This window comes from Corvus cornix, chromosome 5 (assembly GCF_000738735.6).
Source record: "Corvus cornix cornix isolate S_Up_H32 chromosome 5, ASM73873v5, whole genome shotgun sequence".
Classification (NCBI taxonomy): Eukaryota; Metazoa; Chordata; class Aves; order Passeriformes; family Corvidae; genus Corvus; species Corvus cornix.
Window position 1 is genome coordinate 21,973,557 of NC_046335.1, and position 23,263 is coordinate 21,996,819.

General features: G+C 47.4%; 2 protein-coding genes across 2 annotated transcripts; one reads left to right on the top strand and one right to left on the bottom strand.

Moving 5' to 3' along the window:
* Positions 1-1,022: 1,022 nt before the first annotated feature.
* Positions 1,023-7,302, bottom strand: AHSA1 (activator of HSP90 ATPase activity 1). Its single transcript, XM_039551784.1, has 9 exons — positions 7,105-7,302; positions 6,561-6,751; positions 6,295-6,377; positions 5,530-5,647; positions 3,810-3,898; positions 3,325-3,459; positions 2,466-2,567; positions 1,871-1,922; positions 1,023-1,431 (listed from the first exon to the last, which is right to left on the bottom strand). The coding sequence occupies exons 1-9, from the start codon at positions 7,182-7,184 to the stop codon at positions 1,259-1,261; spliced, it is 1,023 nt and encodes a 340-aa protein (XP_039407718.1). The 5' UTR covers positions 7,185-7,302; the 3' UTR covers positions 1,023-1,258.
* A 285-nt stretch (positions 7,303-7,587) lies between these two features.
* Positions 7,588-22,930, top strand: VIPAS39 (VPS33B interacting protein, apical-basolateral polarity regulator, spe-39 homolog). Its single transcript, XM_039551783.1, has 20 exons — positions 7,588-7,692; positions 7,842-7,934; positions 8,399-8,498; positions 9,794-9,937; positions 10,935-10,973; positions 11,332-11,396; positions 13,452-13,508; positions 14,432-14,524; positions 15,191-15,224; positions 15,673-15,775; positions 15,864-15,891; positions 16,054-16,127; positions 16,671-16,746; positions 17,037-17,171; positions 17,637-17,678; positions 18,077-18,166; positions 18,561-18,647; positions 21,248-21,337; positions 21,637-21,741; positions 22,012-22,930. The coding sequence occupies exons 2-20, from the start codon at positions 7,842-7,844 to the stop codon at positions 22,030-22,032; spliced, it is 1,476 nt and encodes a 491-aa protein (XP_039407717.1). The 5' UTR covers positions 7,588-7,692; the 3' UTR covers positions 22,033-22,930.
* Positions 22,931-23,263: the final 333 nt, after the last annotated feature.

Here is a 23,263-nt window from a genome sequence, read left to right on the forward strand (position 1 = left end):
CATTCTTGATGTCTGTCTGTACACACTTTATCATGATTTTTTCATGCTTCAGCACTTTGGAAGAGTGATAACAGGGAAAATGCTCTTTAAAGGAGACTCAACTCCATTCAGGTTTTTTTTTAAACAGGCACTCAAGTTATTTTTTCCTGTCTTCTATTGCAGGGAACAGTTACCACATACCATTCAGATTTAAAAAATGAAAAAAAACCAACAAAAATCCCCAAACCAGTAAATTTCACCCAGTAACATTCCTCTCTTCTAGCTTACTAGGGGAGCTCTGCAGGAAACACTAGCAGAAAACAGAGTATGCAAGAGAAGCTCATGCCTCAGAAAGAAAACCAAGCACTTCTGTCAGCCTTGAGGTTAAACAGATAGACACTTCTGATAAGTCAGATTTTCACCCCTCCTATAAACAAGTTTATTGCTTTTGAGGACAGCTCCAGGAACTAAACTGTATTAGCAGGTGAGAAAAAGCAATTTTTTTCTTCCTCACCAGTTAAAGCAATAGCTGAAGTATGATGAGTGGAAAGTACTGCACTCTGCAGACTCTAAATTGAGGTGGGATTTATTTCTGAAAAAAAACCAGTTTGCTTTCGCCTGAAGCTCTTGGAGGTAGCTGGCCCTGGGCCCCACACCCTTCTAGAACCATTCTGTAGGTGGGAGTTTCCCTAGCACTGGTGTACACGATTGTCATTCTTGTAGAGCAGACTAGTGGAAGTGTAAGAAATGAATGTGTTGAAGAAGGGGATGTGCAAAGGAAAGGAACAGCTTGAACAGGATCACAGATCCCTTCAAAAATGTATGAAACATTTACTAGCGGCAGATCAAAAGCAGAGAAAAGGAGCAGCTGCTCAGACTAAAAACTGCATCAAGCTCATGCTCTCTACTGCCCCAGAAGTGAGGAGTAAATCACATTGGCATCAGCACTCCTCATTGATCAGTGTTTTTCCAGACAGATCCCTCCCTCAGCCTATCACCCAACCCTTTGAACTCAAGCCGATTTGAGGACACAAATTCCACAGTGTTTTTTTAAGTTAGGTTTATTTAGCAATAGAAGTATGTACATGTAAGAGAATCCCCTGCAGCACAAGACATGCACAAAGCAGTGAGGGACTGAAAGTGGTGCTGCTCCATGGCCTTCCTCATCACCTGTCATCCCACTTTACTCAGCAGCAGGGCCAAGATTAGAAAGGAACAGGCGAGAAATTTATCAGTCCATGTGGCAGAATCTTCAGGCAGAGCCTCCCAGTAACCGGTATTAAAACAAGCGGGCCCCATAACCAAATGTCTGTTTAATGCCCTCGAAGTAGTAGCGCTGCCAGCCTTGCTTTGTTCTTTCTTCCTCACTGGCAGGAATGCCCTTGCCTTCCAAGCACACCTCTGTCTCACCACCTTTGTCATTGAAGTTCAAGGTAATGGTTGCAAAGTGCCCTAGAGGAACCAAAGCAAATCTGTCAGCAGTGTGTAGTACAGTACATACAGCCCTCAGGGGCTGCTCTGCCCCTCCTTTCACAGGGCACCACTTAAAAGACTCTTTGAGGTCCTTCGCAGAGGATCTACTTATGGCAGCTGTAGCCTGTCCCTAGAAACACAGGTAGGAGAGGGCTCCCTCTTCCTGGGGTTTGAAGCAGTTGCAGCTACAGCTGCACAAGCAGCTACCTTCATCCTTCCTACCTGGTCACTTCAATCACACAGTGGCTGAAGATGCAGACATGATAACGTGGGATAAGAAGCTGGGATAACACTGGAGCAGCTCCGAGAACAGTGTGCTCCCTGATCATGAGCCACAATACAGTGTAGCAAACGGGGCTGGAATCCTTCAAAGACAGGCAAGGGCAGTAATACCATAGTACATTTCTGGACTACTTACCAGCTGGCCAAGATTTAAATCTCCATTTCATAACAAGTTGCTTCTCAGGAACCTTGAAAAGGAAGACAAAGACTGAGTGGTAATTTCTTGTAAATCCTACAGTCTAATGGAAAACATCTAGAATTGTGTTGATATGAATGAATCCTTAGAGATCCCTTGAGAAACACACACACAAGAGGGAGAGATTTTAAGTGTCATTTTCTTTTCAATCCCCTTCTAGAAAGGTATGCAACAGTACAGCCCTGAACACTGAGACAGAGTCCCTGTCCAGAAGGCTTTCGTGGCAATTGGGCTAAAGAGAAAAAGGGTCAGTTACTATCTTTAACACTCCTCCCACCCCTGGTAAGTAAAATCACACAAAACCAGGGGAGATCTATGACTGGAAGCCACGTTTTCTCCCCAGACTGAAGTCCCGTGCATTAGTTCATACTGCTAGGAATGCTTCAATCACCACAGAAATTAGAGATAACTATTGGGCACCAGGTAGAACCCCACAGTTAGCTAACAGAAGCATTGTTACAGAACTGATAGGAAGTTACAGCCTGATAAAAGTGCTACCTCTGAGCAAGATACACCTGAACTAGTTAGTACTTACTAGGTCAACAAACTCTCCTGTGACACTGCCATCCAGCAACTGAAACTTGCCTCCTTTATCGGCCTCCAAGGTGGCTTGTGCGTGGGTGAAAGCTTGAACCATCTGAAAAGAATTCAGGAGCAGACCTGTATTACTTGACATTATCTTCCTGCAAACTTATTGCCTCCCACCCAGCTACAAAAGTGCTGGAAGAGGAGGTAAGTGAATAGTGTAAGGTCTTCAGCAAAAGACAAAACCCCTGCCCTGGCCAGAAAAGCAAGGTTTCAGCCACTGCAGCAACATTTCGCCTGCCCAAGTAAAAGAACCCCCAGCTTTCTAATGCTTGGTGTTCTGAGTAACACATTGATTTACTTTGTTGATTTCTTAATGAAACCTAATTCTAAGAAAAAATATTCTTTGCTTTTTAATTTTTCTTATCAAAATAGGAGGAACAAAAGACTAAGACCATGTTTAAATATGATACAATGCTGCTCTCTCCTCCTAAACCATGTAATAGTGTGCAGAAAAGTGGAAGCTGTTCCCAAAGTACGCTTTGATACCACCTAACCTTAAAAGGAAAAAACAAAAACAGACCAGAAGCACACAATTGTAAATCCCAAGTGATCTGGCCACATGCAGTAAGGGATACACCTACAGATAGATGCTGACAGCAGTCTGGAACTTGCTTCTGGTTGGCATTAATCCCCTCTTGTCAACTGTGTGAAAAGATGCACACATAAGCTTTGAGCAACTACTCTGCAGAACAGCTTTCTTAGTCCATTCTCATGGATTGTGAGTGGCCTACAGAACATCTTAAAAAGCTTATTAGGAAGAGCCTCCTATACGCAAAGAACAACTCTCAGAACAAGCCAGGCATTACCTCCTGAGTAATGAATACCCGGTAGAGCTCCTCAGGAGATGTTAAGAAGGTGTCCTTCAAGCTGATCTTACAGGTAGGGATCTTGACTCCAATAGATTTGGACTGTGATGGGGCAGTACTGCTCCGGGCAGCCGTCTAACAAAACAACAAGGAAAACAAACAAATACACACTTTTTTTCACAAAAAAAACCAACAACCAAACCAAAAATCAACAAATGGTTCACATATCCAAGGGGAAAAACAAAACCTCTTGGTAAAGATGCAATTAGATACAAAAGTACTTAGATGTAAAAAGCAGATTTATCATTTTGCTTGGATGAAACATCATGTGCTGCCAATGGAAACAAGTGACACCTATGCCACAGACTGCCAGTTCCTGGATGTATATATCCTATACACAACACAGGTTGCTCCTGTAAGCCCCAGAATCTAATACAGTATACCTTTCTTCACTGATCCCAAAGCATGTTTGCAGTTTTGTTTACCTTGCAGTCTTCTGCTTTAGGAGCCACCTGAGGTGCTGTTTCCATATGTTCACCATTCACTGTGGGCAAAATCATGCCCTGGGTGAATTCTGGAAAGACAGGAATGTGCCCATGAAACCAATAAAAAAATCAAGTAAACCTTCTGACTGTACTCTGAAATACACAATCAAAAAGGGCTTCCTGGTTTCCCCCTTGCTCTTGCTAGCATCCATGACTTGAAACAGATTTTAGAAAAAGTAAACAGACCTCTTTTTACAAGCAATTCATTCTTTCCCTCACTACTGTCCACCGAAGGCCCTGTCAGAACCTGGAATTTACCTCCTCTTCGTAGCCTAGACATAGCATCTTCCACACATTGCTCTCACATTAATGTTGGTTAGCTTTAGACTTTTTTCCTCTCTCACTCTCTAATAAAAATTGCAATCACGTCTCAAGAACTTTTGCCTTGCTGGCCTAGACACACCAAACCAAGCTTTTCCATTTCTTTTCACACTGGCTCTTCATTTCTTGTATCACTGCAGTAAACAATAGTAACTTCTAACTCCCTCCTTGATTTATCTTTATCAACACCACATGCCAAAACTACACATGGAAACCCAGGCAAGGCCTCACCAGCACCCTGTCCAGCAGCAACACTTTTGTAATTCAGTCAGAACCTTCAGCCTCTTTCAGAATTACATTTGCTTTTTCTCCAGCTCAGTCACTTCTGCTTTTACCAATTATACAACATTTTGATTTTTTCTTCCTCTTCATCCATTCAGACTGGCAAAATTGCATTATAAAGCAGAATTTTATCATATGTGCATAAACCTGTATCCTGCAATACTTGGTTCCCACCTGTTCTCATTTATTGCAGCCCACATCATCATACAGTTTTTCCTGATCAGCATTCTTATTTTTCACTGGGTGACTGCATCTCCCAGCCTGAACACTATAGTGCCTGAAAAAACCCCAAAATTACAGAAATTTGATCCTGGAAAAACGGAAATCAGTGGTGGTTTGTACCCACCATATCTAGAACATGTAGTGTAATATAGGTAAATAGATATAAAAAAGCAACTGTAGCATTCCCAGCCTGTATTTGAGAGGAAAGCCAAACTCAACCAAAGCACATTGATTTAACTCCAACTGGTGGACTCATATTTAACTTAAAAAAAAAATGTATTTGATGCAGATGCTGAAACAGCTCATTAAAAGACAGCAACAAAACCTGCAGAGCAATTTCCAGACATCAGTTATTCTAAACTCTAAGTAACACTAGATGTCTTTACTAGTGTTGCAAGAGGAAAAAAAACAAACAAACAAACCACAAACTGGAGAAGATATCACTTTCAAAGGGAGAAGCAAACTGAAGGCCAGATTGTGCCCACAGGCAGTGACTGTGTCACTGGGTAACAAACACATTTTACTGGCTTTCATTTTCTCTATAGCTGAGCTTCAGCACGTGAAGGGCATTCTCAGTTTTAAAATATAAATCCAAAAATACTGTTTATTACTGGGTTATCACAAAGTCAATCTTTCTGGGCTGTGCTATACTGCCTAGAACCAGAAATGCTTCTTACCAAATTCTAACAATTTCCAAAAATACAGAAAAGTTACTGTTATTGCTCTGACACCTTTCTGTTGAGATGGAGTGAGCAACTCCTCTCTTTACCCCCATCCCTTCTTTAGAATTAGTCCATATGGGTTCCCATAACACTTCTCTCTCTCAGTTACATACCCGTTTTGAGAGTGCTGATGTAAGTTTTCATTGCATCTCTAATTTTCTTTGCACCCTCTTGCTTCATCAGGGTCTTCAAGTTAGTGTCAGGCTCATCTTTAGCAAGGCTGACAAGGATCTGAACAACAAAGACAAGCATTGATTAACAAGGACAAATGTGCACACTTCTTTTATTAGTCAATTCAACATCACAGACTTTGGCTAAACTTTCATAAATAGCCCTGAAGTTTTACTCGTCTTTCACTTCATCTCTCAGCCTACAGTGTTGTACGTGTGTGCCTAAATACCTTCTTGTGCTATAGAGCCCTCGTATCCAGAAGACAGGAATTAATTTGATAAAGATACATGGTGGGGGAGCGCCTCTCTGTCAGGGAGAGTAGTGACAGAATGAAAGAGAATGGATTTAAGTTGAAAGAGGATAGATTTAGATTAGATCATTCTTTACTCTGAAGGTGGTGAGGCGCTGGAACAGGTTGCCCAGAGAATCTGTGGATGCTCCATCCCTGGAGGTGTTAAAGACCAGGTTGGACGAAGCTCTGAGTAACCTGGTCTAGTGACAGATGTCCCTACTCATGGCTGAGAGGTTGATAATGTATGACCTTTAAAGATCTCATCCAATCCAAACCATTCTTTGATTCTATTAACTGAAACAGTTTCTAGGAGTAAAAAATTCTACACAAATGTTCTAAGAAAGGTAACTGGGAAGGAAATATTAATGCTGTGAGTATTCCTGTTAGCACACTCCATACATCCAGTTGTGCTTACCTCAACTTCATTGATGTCATTTTCATCCGAGAGGTTAGGAATCTCCACATAACCTTTGTACTTCACTCCTGTCTTTGAGGTGCCTGCAATTATAATTATATTGTTCAGATCAACCTTTCTTACTCTGGTTCTTGTAAAAGCAAACTTGTATTGTATCAAAATACAATACTTCCCTTTATTTTTATTTCCCAAGTGAGATAAGTATCCTTACCCTTCATATTATACATGAATCTGACCTTGAAACAGGAGGAGTGCACCTCACTCACCAGTCCATGCCAGCTTGATAGCCCACTCATAGAAGAAGATAAGTTTCCCTTTGCGGTTATTAATGGAGGCCTCTCCATCCAGTTTGCTCACTTCTGTCACCTCACACATCCCTTCCTCACCCTCCACCCTGACAGGCAGGAGGAGAGCTTTCAGCCGCTCCGTGGACCAGTTGGAGGCATCCCTCTCCGTCCTGCAGGAAAACCGAGCGGGGTGAGAATCCGGGACAGGCCACGCTACCAGCATATATTGGGACTATCCAGTGTTCCCCGATTTTTGTCGCCCTGCCCCGCTTCAACACAAGCACACAAGACATTTCTTCTCCAGGCCACCTCCACACATTCCCCCGGCAACATCGGCTCGGGCAGCCCCCTGCACACGCATGGAGCCGGGGGCCGCCCCAGAGGATCAGCCCGGACACCCCCGCCTCAGCACCAGTCCGCAAGGAGGGGACGGGAGGCGTCCCCTCTGCGCGCGACTCCGGCCGTGCAGCCCCCTCCGCCCCGCGGCCTCCCGGGCGGATCTGGGAGCAGCCGCCCCGCTCACCAGTGCCAGTTGTTGACGTTGGTGGCGTCCGCCCGCTGCTCCACGATCCAGCGCGGGTCTCCCTCCCCCCACTTGGCCATCGGGACCGGGATTGCCGCCTCCGCTCCGAGCACCCGTGGAAGCTGCTAGAACCGCCGCGCCGCCTCCCGCTTTCCGCCCGGCGCGGGCCCTTCCGGCACGCCCCCGCGGTGCAACCCCGGCTTATTGGTTCCGCTCGGCTAACTGGTTCCGCCGCGCCGCCAGCAGCTGGGGCTGGGGCTAGTGCTCGTGCTCCCGTCCTGTTCTCGCCGGCCCACAGCTCCCGGAGCCCACAGCTCTCGGAATCGGTCCAGAGCCCCGATCCCGGCTGCCGGCCTAGACACCGCACTGCCGCGCACACCGCCCGCTGGGACTGGTAGTCCGAAGGCACGTCATGTGGCCCGCGGGGTACGCCGGGGCTCGTAGTGCGTGAACGAGGAGCGGCCGCGACGCGTTCAGCGGGAGAACTAGAAGTCCCGACGTGCCCCGCGCGCAGCTCCCCGCCCCGCTCTGCCGTGCCCTGCCCTGCTGTGAGGACGGGGGCGCTGCTGGCGCGGGAGGGGCGGCGAGGTGAGAGAAGGGCCGGGGCCGGGGCCGGGGCCGGGGCCGGGGCCGGGACCGGGACCGGGACCAGGACCAGGACCAGAGGCGGGGGTGGTGATGCCCCCGAGGCAGCCACTCCCTCCCTCTGCTGAGGCAGTCGCGCGGTGCTGTTGCAGATGAGCAGGGTGCGGGCGGATGAGGAGGAGTACTGGCATAGCTCCAAGTTCCGGGCCTTCACCTTCGACGATGAGGATGACGAGCTCTCGCAGGTAGGGAGGGTCCGACCCCGCGACTGGCGGTGAGACACGCTCGCCGGGAGGGCCTCCGTGGCCGTCCCACCCCAGGACTGGGCCCTGCGGATCGCGGCGGGTTGATGTTCTGTGGGTGGATTGTCACTTCCTGCCCACTGCGGAGGGTACCAAGGGCTCCCGTCTCTCCCCCCACACTAGCCAGTCCGAAATTTCATGTGGTTCCTCGCCTACCCAGCAAGCTGCATCTTCCGCTGGTTGAGCTGTTAATGTCTGTGTAGATGTCCTTGGGGTTCCCAGTGGTGAGGAAGGGCTGCTTTGTCTGCTGAACAGCTACAGGACTAGAATACCACCCCGAGAAGAAGCAATGAAAGCTGAAGAAGCTGTATTCAAAGTTCTTTGGGAGATTGTTTGATGGTAATAGGAAACGAAATGCATTCTGCAATTCTGATGGTCCTTATGCAAGCTCGCTCTTTTGTGTGTAGCTAAAGGAATCCAAACGGGCAGTGAACAGCCTTCGGGATATTGTTGATGATGATGACGATGACCTCGAGAGGGTCAGCTGGAGCGGAGAACCTGTGGGAAGTAAGTGTAGAAGTACTGCAAATTATTCTTGACACAGAGGGAGTTTAAAATTGGTGTTTAAGTCAAGTCACTTAGGTCAGTGGTATTATTTGCTATCTAATCCTGCATGTCTAATCTGATTCTAGTCTCCCAGGTCACATTGTGAGCTACTTGATTTACCAGATCCGCTGAAAAGAGAGTGAGCAGAAGCCCAAATTGTGTAGAAAAGAGGAGTGCAGACAAATGGAGGGAATTCACTGTGTTTTTTCTAATATGTAGCCAAGCTCCGAGAAGGTATTTTGAAGGTTGTGGATTGATATTCATCATGCTCAGGTGGCCTGCGAGATTCTACGTGATCATTTCCTTCACACTGCTGCCTGAAATGGCACTATTTAAAGTTTCTGTGTTTTGACCCCACAGCACTTTAAGCAGATAATTCAAGGTTTAATGTGTGTTTATAGAATGATTCTTATGCTTGAAATTTGAAAGGAAGCTGTAAACATTAAGCAGATGTGTTTCTAGTGATAATGGGAGCAAGCTCATGGCCCACACACAATGCTGTGTGCTGTGCTTTTGAGTTCATGACCCACAGAATGTGTGACACTTGCTAACCAGTGTCAAACAATGAAAATTTATGTATGGATCACCCAAAGGATCTTCAAAGACTGATCTTCTTGTCCTTTGCTATAGCTTCTCCCTCTTCTTTTCCCACCCAGGGTCTCTCTACCTATTGTGGTTTTTTGTCTGTCATCCCGATCGTAAAATATGTGTGTTGTGCAGCTGTGTGAAAACAAGGGGAAACTGTGTCTTGAACAGGCAGGAGGGAGACATATGCATTGTTGCCAGCAGCATGTGCACACTGAGAGCTGTTTTGTCTGTGTGGGAAGAAAAGCTGTCTTAGTCTTCCAGTGTTCAGGAATGCATGCTCTTAGGCTTCTGCAATTTGAGGTAGGCCAGGGACTCTCTGTCTTGCTTTGTACTTTCGGAGCAAGGACTATGCTTTGCCCCATGCAATAATATATAAATGGTGGGGGTGTCTATGTATTCTTTTTACACAAGCTGTAACCAGCTGTACAACGTTGCTGAAACCAGCCATTTCTGGAGCACAACATGCCACTGCTTAACAAGCAGCATGACATGAGACTGGGATTCCGCATGGAGAGATGCACTGCGTCTGCTTAGTGCTGAGGGTCAGACTTGGCAAGATGTGCTTGTGCAGAACTGACCAGCACACATTTGGTAATGTTTCTGCCACGCCAGAAGATCATTCTTTACAGACTCTTTCTTGGTTAAAAATGACCTCTGTCTGCACACAGGTATCTCCTGGTCAATCAAAGAGACAGCCTCCAGCAGCACTAGCTCCCTGGATGGCCGAGACTCCAGCCTACAGAAGGGGTCTTCCTCCTATGCTGCTCTTCCCAAGCAAGCTTCTTCCTACTCCCTAAGCAGCCTGTTCAAAGGTGAGGGTCATTATATACCATATTGACAAATGTGTTTTCCCTCAAGACTGTCAAGGGGCAGTTGTGTTATCTTATGTAAATGGTTTTATCTGAAATGTATTGCAAAACAGGGGAACTCCAATCTTTTCTCTGGGTGGAAGTGTATTGCTCACTGGTCAGAAATTGAAGACTGTCTTGTGCAGTAGATTGCATGCTTTTGTGGAACGGGAAGGGGCTTTGGAGATTACGGCTTCTTAAAATCCAGGTTCCACAGAACAGCAAGGTAGAGCACAGCACTGTGTGGCAATCTGTTTGGTTGGTGGAAAAGAGCAGGCCGCAAAGGGACTGGCTTGACCTGTGTAGCCCTCATTTGGTTTTCAGTTCTGTAGAGAAGGCAGATTGATTATCCTTTATTTGGAGCTCAGCTGGCTGCTGTTGGTGTCGGTTCAGCAAACACATGATAGCGGCAGTGGCAGCGTAGCTGGTTACAGGGGGAACTGTACAGCAGGCCTTGGGCAAACATACACAGCTTGCAGGAATTCAGCTCTGTTCTCTCACAGCCAGACAACAAAGCAGCTTTTACGTTGTCTCTCTTTCCCTGGGGCGTTTTTTTACTCTCAGCTTGGACAATAAAGTGATGTAGAAAGGCATCCAAATCGCAGCTCTGATGGATGGAGCTGTCCATGTTGCCGTGGCCTATGTTGCAGTGCTATGTGCTTGAGCCTCTGCTCTGCAGGTAGATGAGTGAATTCAGGCTCTAACCTCTCCTGGCCTCTGCACCAAGAGAGCAGATAGGGATGGAGTGTGAGGTGGTTTGCGATGCCACAGACAACTTCAACACCTTAGAGTGTAAGCAGGTGAGCCCCAGCTGTGCTGGTGTAGTATTAATCACTGTACAGAGTGGCTTGTTCTACAGTGGCATAGCTGCAGTAAACTGGCTTGCAGTCTAGACTTACATTCCCTGTGCAAGAGATGTTGCTGGTGAAGGGACAGTCTCTCATCAGTGTTTTTATTTCAGGACGAAACAAACTTCCAAGTTTTCAGTCCCTTTCAGATGGTAAGTTTTGGGTCCCCGCCTCATTTTGGGAGGGATGCAGATTTACATGAAACAAAGCATTTCCAAAAAAAGGGGAAGCGTCATCTGCCTTACAGTGCAAAAAGGGAAACTGTATCATGTGCTATCTAAAAGTTCAATCATGGGTGGTTCTTTCCTCAAAGAAATTAAAGAATTGGAATGGTGATCTGGGGTAATTACTTATGTACAACTGGCAGCTGTTTGTGTTAGAGCAATGCTGTATTGCCATTTGGTGCTTAAGTTTGGGTCTTCTGCCATGAAAACCAAGAGCGAGATGGGTTTGGAAATGGATGTGAATCAGAATTTTTATGTGCTGCTCAGCTGTGCCTTTCCCTCTCAGCCCTCACTGACACGGGAGTTAAAAACTACGCCCCAGAACTGCGCAGACCGAGAGCTGAGTACAAGGTGAGCAGCCTGTGCGTGTTGTATGTCGAGATTAGTGGACTTGCTACTCCACTGGTTTCATGGGAAGTGAATAATTGATGTTTCAGACAGAAGAGGACAATGCAGGGAATAGGACAGGGAACTGCAAAATGCAGCCTTGCAGTAATTTAGGTGTTCTCTGCTTTTGCTCAGAAGTAGGGAGTTTTCCCGGGGTTCTTGGTTACTCCTTTTAGTGAATAGCCCAGCAGTCTTTGTGGAAAGGATTCTTAAATAGTGCTTTGTCTGTAAGGTGCTTTCATGCTGGGTCAGATAAACTGGCATCACATGTGGTTTTTACATTTTTTTAAACATGAAAGCTTTGAAATTTCCTGTTCATGAATCACTGGGACAACACGGAGGGTGTTGTGCAGAGGCAGTGTTCCAATTGGCAGGAATGTTTGTCTACTAGATGTGCTGTGATAGGTGTTGGAAAATATAGAGGATTTTGGGACTGGGTGGATTCCTCTTACTGGGTGTGAGGCTGTAGTTCCATGTCCCTAGGTCCAGGCAGTAACAGGACTGAGCACATATTCCCTACAGATACACACATGTACAATACTAACACATCTGTCTGCATGGATTAACACTGACAGAAACTAATGCCTTTATGAACAGACACATACAGAAACCACTCAAGCTTGATCCTGAGCTTTCTTTCTGTCTGACCAGTTCCACTAGTAGAACATACTCTATGGGTCCATCCAGTAGCTGGTCTTAGACATCTGATTTGTTTTGTAGCTGAATCCCAGACCCCAGTCTCCTCCAGTAGCTGACACTTGCATCCTTGAGCTGCTAGGGTTCATGGTCTGCCTATCCTTGGCCATCTGATCCTGCCCCGGTTGGTGTATTTATGTCAATTAGCCATTAGTGACATAACAGACAGCACTTCCTCAAAGCACGGCAGGAGAAACATTATTATTTAATTAACTTATTAATACACAGTGTTGTGTTCTATTCTGGGCCTGCAGAAGCAGCAAAACAGGAAGGAGAAGGATTATACAGCCCCTTAAATGCAGGCAGGCGTGGTGTAAGTGGGATGGAACAAAGAAGGGAAAGTTAGTGGCAGCTTTTGATAAGTGTCCTGATAGTGACAGGCTGAGAAGCTGCCTCTGTCCAGAGGTTCTGGAGGGAACCCTGGTGCTCAGGATATTTGACAACTCAGCTGTACATTGATTTGAGAGACTCATGTGCAGAGGTCCCCTAATAGGACTGGGTCAGATCTTTTATCCCTAGATTTGGGCTTTCAGTAAATCTTCAATGGATTTTAAAAGTCCTCAGAGCTGGTTCTTGCTGCTCCCTTTCTCTGGGCCTTTTGAGGCAGAAAGCTGAATTGCAACCACTGGCTTGAGTGCCTCATGGAGACCTAGATGACTTTATGGTATCTGAGTTCAGGAGTGGCTTGGGCCACTATCGCTTTTTATCCAGCTTTTATCGTAATGTCTGCAGGCTGCAGGGGGAAAATTCTGGTCGTTGCAGCAGTGGTAGCATATTACCTTAAGATGGTCCTCCTACAGGCTTCAATGCCCTTGTCACATTGTCCTTGTCTTGTGCGACTCCTCAGGTGCTTGCCTGAGGGTGTTGTCCCTGCGCTCTCCATGCTGCTGTGGAAGGCTCACCAGCAGAAGTCTGTCTGAATTGTAAGAAGAAACTGACTCCTTGCCCCTCAGTTTTGGGTTAGTCTGTTTTGCATGTATTTTGTTTGTCCTGAAAGCAACAAAATACATAGTTTTCAAGGACAACCTGCTGCAATGCACTTCTTATAAAGGATATGATGACAGACCTTACTGAGGCAATAGAAAGGCTGTGTTAACATATGAGCCTTTAGTTTCCCCCCACACCAGCATGTGCAGAGTCTGAGGGCTCAGCATTTGCACCTGAACAATGTACGTACACATCCTACTAACACCTTCTGTGGAGTGGCTGGGTAAGTGTGAGTAGCTACATGTGGGCCATCACTAATGCAGCAGAAGTGGAAAGCAGCTTGGAGACTGCTGACATGATCTGAGGCTTAAGAGTGCTTTATTTTTCTTGTGGCAGGATTACAGCAGTGATTGGAGCCCCAAAGATACAGTCAGGCGAATGCAGAGGGGCAAGGTAAGGACTTTACTCTCCCACCTGCTTGTAAGAGATGGAGGGTGGGTGGTCCTAAACTGCTTTACACTTTCCTATGCTCCTGGCTGTTCTGGGAGCAAGGAGGGGATCTGTGTTGCTTGCAACACCTAGCAGGGATGGTGGTGTGCCTGTCTGTTACTTTGCCAGGTGGCAGTGATGGGATCACACTAGCTCAGGAGCAGCAGGAGAACTTCAGGGTTTTGTTGCTTTGTTTACTTGAGTTGTCCCCTCAGCAAGGCTCTGACAGTAGGTATCTGTACTGCTGTGTCCCTTTCTACCCCTTCTGCTCCCTGGGGCTGGGTTTATTTTAAAAATCTGAGGGGGTGGGCCTTTATCTCCATTCTGAGTTGCTGGCAAATGGAGGGAGGAAGACTGAAATGGTCTTGGTTTCACTGGAGCTGTAATCATAGTCTCAGCCGCCTCAGTGTGCAGTGAACACATAGGGAGATTGTGGTTTTACTCTGCATGTGTCTCCTTAAAGGCTGAGATGAACAAAAGGTTGAGAGAGGCCACAGATGTGGGGTAAGAAGAAGGCAGAGAGTTATGACTCTACTTTTCTGGTCTCCTTTGTGGAAAGGGGCCTGCAGAGTTCCCCCCTCCTGTCAGGGCTAGTGGTTTGTGGTGTACGGGAAAGTTTTGTCTTGTTACAAGGGTGTTTGTGCTGAATATACGTTGTCTGCTGTCCTAGCCTGGGCAGTAATTAGGGTTGACTGCAACCCCTCTGGACAAATTTCCAGGGATTATGCAGCATGTGGTTTCAGCTAAACTTTTCCACTCGTTGGGAGGGCGGTTATTCGTGTTGCTGAAGGGTTTATGGGAGAGGAATAGATAATACCTTGGGGATTGGTTCAGCCTGAGGACTGTCTCATGTCCCACATGCCTACTTCTTCCTCTTCTGTCTCTAGGTCTGCTCTCTAGAGAGATTTCGCTCCCTGCAGGACAAGCTGGTGCTCTTGGATGAAGCTGTGGCAGGGCATGATGGGAATGTCATTACAGCTGTGAGTCCAGCTGGGGCAATACAGGGCTGGGACTTCTGGGTGGCCCCACAGAGAGCTCTTGTGAGAATGCAGTCAGCTGGCCACCCAGTCTTGCAAGACTAGGGGGTGTTCTTTAGTTCAAACCCAACAGTTACTAAGAAGTGTCAAATCTTAAGACTGGGAAATTCCATATTCCTGCTGTCTTTCCTGCCACTCAGCAGAATTAATGTTAATTGATGTTAATAACAAGGAATCTGATCCATCAGCCTTACAGATTTTTGCAACTACTTCTCGAAGGTCAAGGTTTAATCTGCTCATTGCAGCACAAAAGATATGGGACTTGGGGTCTGGGGCCTCACCAGTTTTTCTGGCTTTTAAAGTATCAGACAGGAAATTGGATTGTGTCAGAGCTTCCTTCATCCAGGCCTTTTAATTCCTTGGATTTTGCATGGAAAGGTTTTCCTTTGTAAATTTTGGTCTCACTCATCTAAACTCCAGAGTAGGAGCTAAGGCAAGCATCTAGGCGGCTGTGGCCCAGGCTCATTGCTTGGTGTGGGTGTAGTGGGTACCAGAATTAAGTTCAGTGCTGTAAGAGCTGTGTTTTCAGAGCCCTTTGCAAAAGCTTCTCTAGGCCTTGACTTGTTTGTTTATCCATCTTAATTCTGAGCTGTCTCTCTGTGCTCACAGGTCCTGATATTCCTGAAACGGACGCTAAGGAGAGGTGAGCGTGACTGGGGCTGGAGTTTCTATACTGTGTTTCAGTTAAGGACAGAGGGGATAATTCTCTCACTGGATGCAAGTTAGAAAGAGAGCATCTGGGGTATTGCTGTTTTACTAAGCATGAAGTATTTTTGTAGCAAGTGTAATGTGGGAGGCAGGGGGGATGATGATGCCCACAAAGACTCCAGAGAGGATCTTTAAGCAGTGGTAGGTGGTGGTGATGGGATGAATGAAAATGAATCTGTAGCGGCAGCACATGGCTGTGAATTCAGCTGTCAGCCCAGTGACTGGGCTCTTCTGTGCTCCAGCCTCCAAGACTGTGATTTGAGATGGGATAAGGCTGTTGAATCCTGCCAGTCACTTTCAACTCCATGCACCCTGCTAAGTCCGCTCTGCTTGATACTGCTTTCTTACTTTACCCACCTGCACATAAACACTCTCCCCTGTAGAGATCTTGTTTCGGGAGCTGGAGGTGCGGCAGGTGGCCTTGTGCCATCTGATCCATTTCCTCAGAGAGACGGGTGAGCAGAAGTTCCTTCTGGATCTGCTCAGGTGAGGCTGTTGATGCATCTTGTGGTAGGACTGAGCACACTGCTAGGAACCTGCCTCCTAGTTAATGCTCGCTAATTCCCTTTTGCAGGTTCTTAGACAGGACTGAGGACGTTGCTGTGAGTATTCCCAGGAGCATAAGCTCCCTTAGTGCAGGGGGAGGCTGGTTGCAGAGTGTCTGGTAGTCAGGCAAAAGCTTTTCATCCCCATTTCACCCTCTGGAATACTGTATCTCCCAAATCCATGAGAACAGACTGCTTCTTTCCCCTCTTTTCCTCCAGCTGTCTCAGTACCGGGAGCATTTGAACATCCAGGATGTAGAAAAAAGGAGGGAATTTCTGAAAGGTTGCATTGGGTAAGAAAAAACGCAAAAGCTTGGGAGGGATGTGGATTCTTCACAGATGGTGGTAGTAAAGAAAATTAGACCTCTGTCCCAGTGCCATGGCTTATGTGGTTTGAGAGCTGATGTCGGTTTTCCCTTAGCGGGAGTGGGGTGTTGTGGACACAATGTAGACCAGAGAGGAAGCATTTGTGGTGATCACTAGTCTAGCAGCTTTTGCTGCTTATTCAGGGGGAAAGATGCTGCAAGGGACTTTCTGATCATTGACCCTTCAGATTGTAATAGGTGAAAGTTTAGGCACTTGAGGAAGTTGATAGCATCCACTTCAGGTTGCTCTGTGAGAGGTGCCACATAACATTTCTTTGGAGCCTGTCTAGGAGAGAGCCAGTTGGAGAGGGCAGCAGGTCAGGAACTTGAGTACCCACTAGCCATTCAAGCTGGGGAGAATGGGAGCTTGTTTGGTACAGAAAAAAATCCTTCGAAGTGCACTTAGAAGTAAATGAAGGATTCTGTACTTAAGAGTTGGTCACAGTGTCTCTTTCCTTCATGTCTGGCCAGGCTGCCATTTTCAGCTGAGGATACCTCCCACATCCAAGACCATTATACCCTGTTGGAGCGACAGATCATCATTGAGGTATGAAATCTTCTCTGCTGGTCAGGAGATGACTGGGACTGTGAGATCTCTTGCTGTCCCTAACTTACACCACTTTGGATCTAACCAGCCTGCCCTGGCTAGTGTAGTTGTAATTGCTTTTCAGGCTGCTGTGCCAGGCACTTGTGAAATACCAGATCTGAGATCTGACAGCATGTTAGAGCTGTGCTTGCACATTGCTGTCACAACACTCTCTCTAGGTCTCTATCCCACAGCTACACAGGGAGCTGTCCTGGCTCATGGTCACCCTGTCTGTCTTCCTGATTCCACAGGCTAATGATCGGCACTTGGAGATGGCTGGGCAGTCAGAGCTATTTCGGAAATATCCTCGCAAGGCTTCAATTCTCAACATGCCACTAGTGACCACCCTCTTCTATTCCTGTTTCTACCACTACACAGAGGCTGAGGTGAGGATGATGTGGCAGAAGACAAGGGTTGCATCTCATCCTTGTAGCCCTCAAGATGTGGGGTGGTCAAGCTGTGGCATGCTAAAGAAAGGGAAAGAGAGGTCATATTTCATCCCCTGGGACCAGTTTGGAGTTTTCCTTTGTGCTTCAAGACATTCAACCCAGCACAGTTTGTCAGGGAATTGCCTCCTAGAAACCCCTATAAATCCCATGAGGCTGAGATGCATGGTACTGGTCTTGGAAATGCTGGAGGTGCACCAGTTGAGGATGTAGGGAAACCAAACCAGAGAGCTAGTAGGGTAGTACAGTTGCTCTCTTCTGCCAGTTGTGACACTGACATGAGCAAAAAGCAGTAAAACCTTGAGAAGATTGCCCCTGTGAAAGGCAGATGTCTTATAACAGGTGTCTGAATCCCACCCGTGGTCTGCCCTGCTGAGTTTGCACTGACTTGTCTGCTTTCTCTAGGGAATGTTCAGCAGCCCCACCAACCTGAAGAAAACATTTAAGGTGTGTGAGTCTCCCCTGTTGCGGCAGCACTAGCTGAAAACATGCACAGACAAACTGTATGTAATGAAGGGGCTCAGTAGGAGGAATTTGAGGGGCTCAGCACTGAGCTAGAGAGGGGGCCATGGCATCCTTTTTGAGCAGGACCCTTCTGGAGTCTCAGAAAGGCAAGTGGGAGCCGTGTGGAGACTTTCAATGGATGTACCCTGTCTGCAGCAGCGCTTGCAAATCCCCACTTCCTGCTGTCTGCAGTGCTGTCCATGGCATCAGGCAGCATCTTGGCTGTTTGCCTGGCTGTTGGTGTGGATCCTGGCAGGGCTGGGGCAGATGCCATTCATGTCCAGCCCACACAGACCTTCTGAGCTGTGCTACTGCTCTGACTGCAGCTTTCTGCCTTGCAGATTCCTGATAAGCAGTATGTGCTGACTGCCCTGGCTGCCCGTGCCAAGCTGCGAGCCTGGGGTGATGTGGATGCCCTCCTGACCACCAAGGTGAGCTGCAGAAAGCCTTACTGGGGACACAGTCCCAATAACTGGTATCTGCTACTGATAGCTGGCTTGTTCTTGAGTTACTGGACAGACTGGTTTTATTTCAGCAGGGCCTCTGCTGCAGGGTGTTGCAATACTTTCCTCCTTTCCCTGCCCAAGACCTCTGCTGGGCCTGGCTTGGCTGCAGCAATAAGCTCAGAGAAGGGGGCTGCCCCTGAGCTCTGTTACCAATGGGATTGCAGCCAGCCTGTATCCAGCCACTGTGTGAAGGGCTCTGCCATGGGCTGCACATGGTGGCTGTGGAGTACATTGCTGGCACTGGGAGAAAAAACCCACGTTTTCTTGTGGCTGGAGGGATTGCCCTTTTGGGTTAACATAGGTTTGGTTCTCATTTCAGAACTGGCTGGGTTATACCAAGAAGAAGGCACCTATTGGCTTCCACCGGGTGGTGGAGATCTTGCAGAGGAACAGTGCTCCTGTGCAGGTGAGCCAGGAACCCCTGCTTATGTCCTGCTCTGTGTTGGGATTTGGTGTGTGAATGACTCCTCAGGTGAGCTGCTTCCTAGCTGGAAGTGGGAGAAGTTTGCCGATCTTCTGGCTCTGCCAGGTGGGCGCAGCACTCAGCTGAGCAACCCATGCATCAACAGGAAACGTGAGTGCTATTGAGGGCTGGGTCCTAGCTCTGACTGCAAGAGGGACAGCTGGCCCAGAGTTTGCTGGGAACTCTCTTCCCATGTGAATTGCCACCTTTCTTTGCTACGTTAAGTTTTCTCTTGCTTAATCTGGCTGGCAATGTTAACCTGATCCATAGGAACGAGGTAGCCTAAGACTGTTGATAGGAGGAAAAGTGCCAGCAAAACCTCAACTCTGGACATGAGGAGAACAGACGTCAGGCTGCTCAGGGAATTGGTGAGATCCCCTGGGAAAATGTTTTTGCTGGCAGTGGGGTCTATCGGTCACCCTTTAAACATCACCTTCTAAGGGTACAGGAGCAGGAAATTCCCAAATGTTGGAAGTCAAGCAGGCAAAGCAGAAGGCCACCTTGACTGAATAGGAATCTTCTCCTGGAAATAAGGCAGAAAAAGAAGGTGTAGAAGTAAGGCCAAATGAAATGGGAAAAATACAGAGATGCTGCATGCCACTGTAGGGAGAAAATTTCATGCAACCAAAGCTCTACTGGAGTTGAAGCTGGCCAGAACTGTGGGGGACAATAAACAGAGTTCTTAGAAATATTTTAATAGCAATAGGCAATGTAGAAATAACATTGGCCCGTTACAGGATGAGGATGGTCACCTCACAAACAGGTGATGAACCAAGCGGGTCTCAGTGCCCGGAGCAGGAGGACCATGACTGCGAGAATGATCACCTCCTAGTCAGCCCTGAATTTGTGCAGGATCTGCTGTTCCAGCTGGATCCCTACAAATCCATGGGGCATGATGGGATTCATCAAAGAATCCTCAAAGAGCCAGCTGATGTCATCACAAAAGCTCTCTCAATGATTTTTTGAGTAGTCTTGGGAATCTGGAGAGATCGCAGATGTCTGGAGTCTGGTTAATGTTGTTCCAGTTTTCAAGAAGGCAAGAAGGAGGACCCTGGAGACTGTAGGCCTGCTAGTCTCATTTCAGCGCATGGTAAAGTTATGGAGAAGATTATTCTGGCAGGTATTGAAAAACCTGGAGCACAACACAGTCACTGGTCACAGCCAGTATGGCTTCAAGAGAGGAAAGTCCTGCTTGTCAAATCTGATTTCCTTTTATGACAAGGTAACCGACCCGGTTGATCAAGGGAAGCCACTCCACGTAATGTTTTTGGATTTCAGTGAGGATTTTGATACTGTCTCTCACAGTATCCTTCTGGACAAAATGTCCAGCACACTGCTGGATAAACAGGTGATGAGATGGGTGAGCATCTGGTTCATGGGTGAACCATAAAGGTATATAGTGAATGCAGTGACATCAGACTGGTGACTGGTCACTAGTGGGGTTTCACAGGGCTCCATCCTCGGCCCTGGGCTCTTCAACATCTTCATAAATGACTTGGATGCACGACTGGAAGAAGTAGTAAGCAAGTCACAGATGATACAAAACTGGGAGGAGCTGTTGACTCCCTAGATGACAGGGAGGCTCTGCAGAGAGGCCCCAACAAATTAGAGGGCTGGGCAGTCACCAAAACCATGTGGAGTTCAGCAAGGTGATGGATTCTGCGTGTGGGATGGGGCAACCCTGGATGTGTGGACAGACTGGGGAATGAGAGGCTGGAGAGCAGCACCATGGATCCTGGTCACTGGCAAGTTGAACATGAGCCAGCAGTGCCCTGGCAGCCAGGAGGGCCAACCATGTCCTGAGGGGCATCAGGCACAGCATCGCCAGCCAGGCAAGGGAGGGGATTGTCCTGCTCTGCTCTGCACTGGGGCAGCCTCACCTCAAGTCCTGGGGGCAGTTTTGGGGGCAGTTTTGGGCACCACAATATAAGAAGGACCTAAAGGAGGACAATGAAGATGGTGAAGGGCCTTGAGAGGAAGCCATATGAGGAGCGGCTGAAGTCACTTGGTCTGTTCAGCCTGGAGAAGAAGAGCCTGAGGGGAAACCTCATTGCAGTCTACAATGTCCTTGTGAGGGGAAGAGGAAGGGTGACCAGTGCCAGGACCCAAGGGAGTGGCCTGAAATTGTGTCAGGGGAGGTTTAGGTTTGATGTTGGAAAGAGGTTCTTCACCCAGAGGGTGGTTGGACACTGGAACAGGCTCCCCAGTGAAGTGGTTACAGCATGAAGCCTGACAGAATTCAAGAAATATTTGGGCAATGCTCTCAGGCACATGTTGTGACCCTTGGGGATGGTGCTGTGCAGGAACAGGAGTAGGACTCAATGATCCTTGTGGGTCCCTTCCAACTCAGCTTATTCTGTGATTCTGAGCTTTGCAGGCAAAGCCTCTGGGATCTTAAGCAGTCTTGTCAAGGTCACTTGTTCCCTAACGAAGGGGCCAAGTCTGTGTGATCAGCAACTTTGAAAAGTTTTGGGACTGAGGTGAGGGAATGAGGCAGGAAAAACCTGTGGAAGAGAGCTGAGACATTCTTCCGTATCTTGCAGGTGCTGCAGGAATATGTGCGCCTGGTGGAGGATGTGGAGACGCGGCTGAACCTCGCTACCAAATACAAGTGCCATGATGTTGTCATAGAGGTAGATTCCTGCTGTGTGAAGAGATGAGACATGGGCCTGCTTTTTCTCTCTAGCTTTTCTGTTCTCTGCCATGTGCCTGGTGATGTTTGTTTGTCCCTGTGGCCTGGAAAGAGTGAAAAGGTTCCCAAGTAGGAGTCCATGAGCCAGGAGAGTGGCTCCTAGCATTTGTGCTGTGAAATTGTTCTGTGTTGGGAACTGGATGGGGGATTGTAGAGTTGCCCTGCTCATCTGCAGGGCACCATCTAACGGTGGAAGTGTCCCTTTCTCTCAGCTGGGTGCTGGTTTTGCTCTTTATCTAGACCTACAGGGATCTAAAGGATCGTATCCAGCTGACAGCATATAAATGCAAGGTGGAGCGGGGCTCTGCAGAAGAAGAGAAGATAAACAGCATTCTCAACAACATGGTAAGAGATGCTTACTTTTTCTTCCAGACACTCATCAGAAACAGATATAGATTAGTTGTAAGGGCATGGCTGTCCTACATACTTTCTGTCCCTGCTGGGAAGCTAATCTTTTGTTTGGGGTTGCATTCAGGATAGGAATGAATGGTTATACTGATAAAAATGGCACACTCTGGCTATAGCTGTCCTTGTCAGGGATTGGGAGTCACTAAGTTGGCCCTGAAGGCTCTATGTTCAGCATGGCTGTTAGTCATGTCTTGTTCTCTCTTTTAGCAAATCCGGTGGAAGAACTGAGCACTTGGGAAACAGCCTGTTTGGCCGTAGCCTTGTCACTGAAAGAAGGAACTGCAAAACCCAGTCCAGTGCCAACAGAGCAGCTCTGTTCCTACTCATTGCATGATCAACGTTCGTTGGTGACAGTGGGTGCCTGTGGCTTGTGGGAGCGTGGTGTTCAGGCTGGTTGAAGACAGCTACTAAAATGTAGCTGGCGAAACCATGGTACTGATCCATCAGGGTTGATTCTTTTTGGAATCTGATTGTCTTTGATGTGGCTGTAAGCCAAGCATCACTTGTGTGTGTGGAGGAAAGTTGCTGGGCACAGCAAGATTAATGTTTGCTCTTGGTGGTGCCTGAGCTTATTCTTGCAAGAGGAACATGTCAGTCACACTTGTGAGCCTCTCCACTAGACAGTGCTGACAAGTCCCTGTAACAGTCAAGCTGGCTTGGGCATCACTAATCATGGCTGTGGCTGGAGTAAAACCTACCTGGACTGTGTTCTCCCCATGTGAAAGTGTTGGGGGAAAGGACCAGCTGCACCTTAATTTTTTTTTTTTTTTTGGTTTGTTCTGGCTCACCCTAGGAAAAGAGGTGTGTGAACTCCTGCAGAGAGCCAGGACAACAACCTCTGCCAGTATCCTTCTGCTAGCACTCTGCAGCATTTGGAAGATCCCTTTATCAGGGAAAGACTAGTGTGGAGGTGGTCAAAGTCCTGATGGGTTGGATGGAGAGCAAACAGGGACCTCTCTCCGTTGCAACAAACCTGCTGGCCCCAGCAGCTCTTTTCTCAGAAAGTGTTATGCCAGGAGGGATTGAAATGCACTTTCTCAGAAACACAACTCCTCAGGCAACTGTTGGCTTCATCCTTTCAGACCTCACTTCAACTCTGTAAATAAAGCTGTCTCTTTCTCCTTGGGCTGTTTGTTTCCTTTCCCCACTAAGCACATTGTCACTCTTGAGTGCTAATCCTGAGCAATTTATCACCTCCCACAAAATGAGTTGCAGGGTGTTTTTTAATGTTCTGAAAAGCACAGTGCATGTCACTGTGGAGTGACATTGCTTGCAGCAGTACCTAATTTCACACCTTCAATGCCATCAGCACAGATTAATTAATTTTAACGTAGGAGAGTTTGCTGCCACAGGGGGTCACACAAACATCAGAGTAAATTTGGATTCCAGCCTCCCTGTTGCACTGTGAGCTCTCTTTTTTTTTTTTTTTTCTGTTGGTGTTTGTATTTTTTCTTACAGA

Excerpts from the sequence above, each read along its gene's own strand:
- VIPAS39 (XM_039551783.1), top strand. The coding sequence starts at position 7,842 with ATGAGCAGGGTGCGGGCGGATGAGGAGGAGTACTGGCATAGCTCCAAG. Across the intron at positions 11,397-13,451 it reads GACCGAGAGCTGAGTACAAG|GATTACAGCAGTGATTGGAG; the intron begins GTGAGCAGCCTG and ends TTCTTGTGGCAG. Across the intron at positions 14,525-15,190 it reads ATGGGAATGTCATTACAGCT|GTCCTGATATTCCTGAAACG; the intron begins GTGAGTCCAGCT and ends CTGTGCTCACAG.
- AHSA1 (XM_039551784.1), bottom strand. The coding sequence starts at position 7,184 with ATGGCCAAGTGGGGGGAGGGAGACCCGCGCTGGATCGTGGAGCAGCGG. Across the intron at positions 3,460-3,809 it reads CTAAAGCAGAAGACTGCAAG|ACGGCTGCCCGGAGCAGTAC; the intron begins GTAAACAAAACT and ends TTGTTTTGTTAG. Across the intron at positions 1,923-2,465 it reads CAGGAGAGTTTGTTGACCTA|GTTCCTGAGAAGCAACTTGT; the intron begins GTAAGTACTAAC and ends TTCCTTTTCAAG.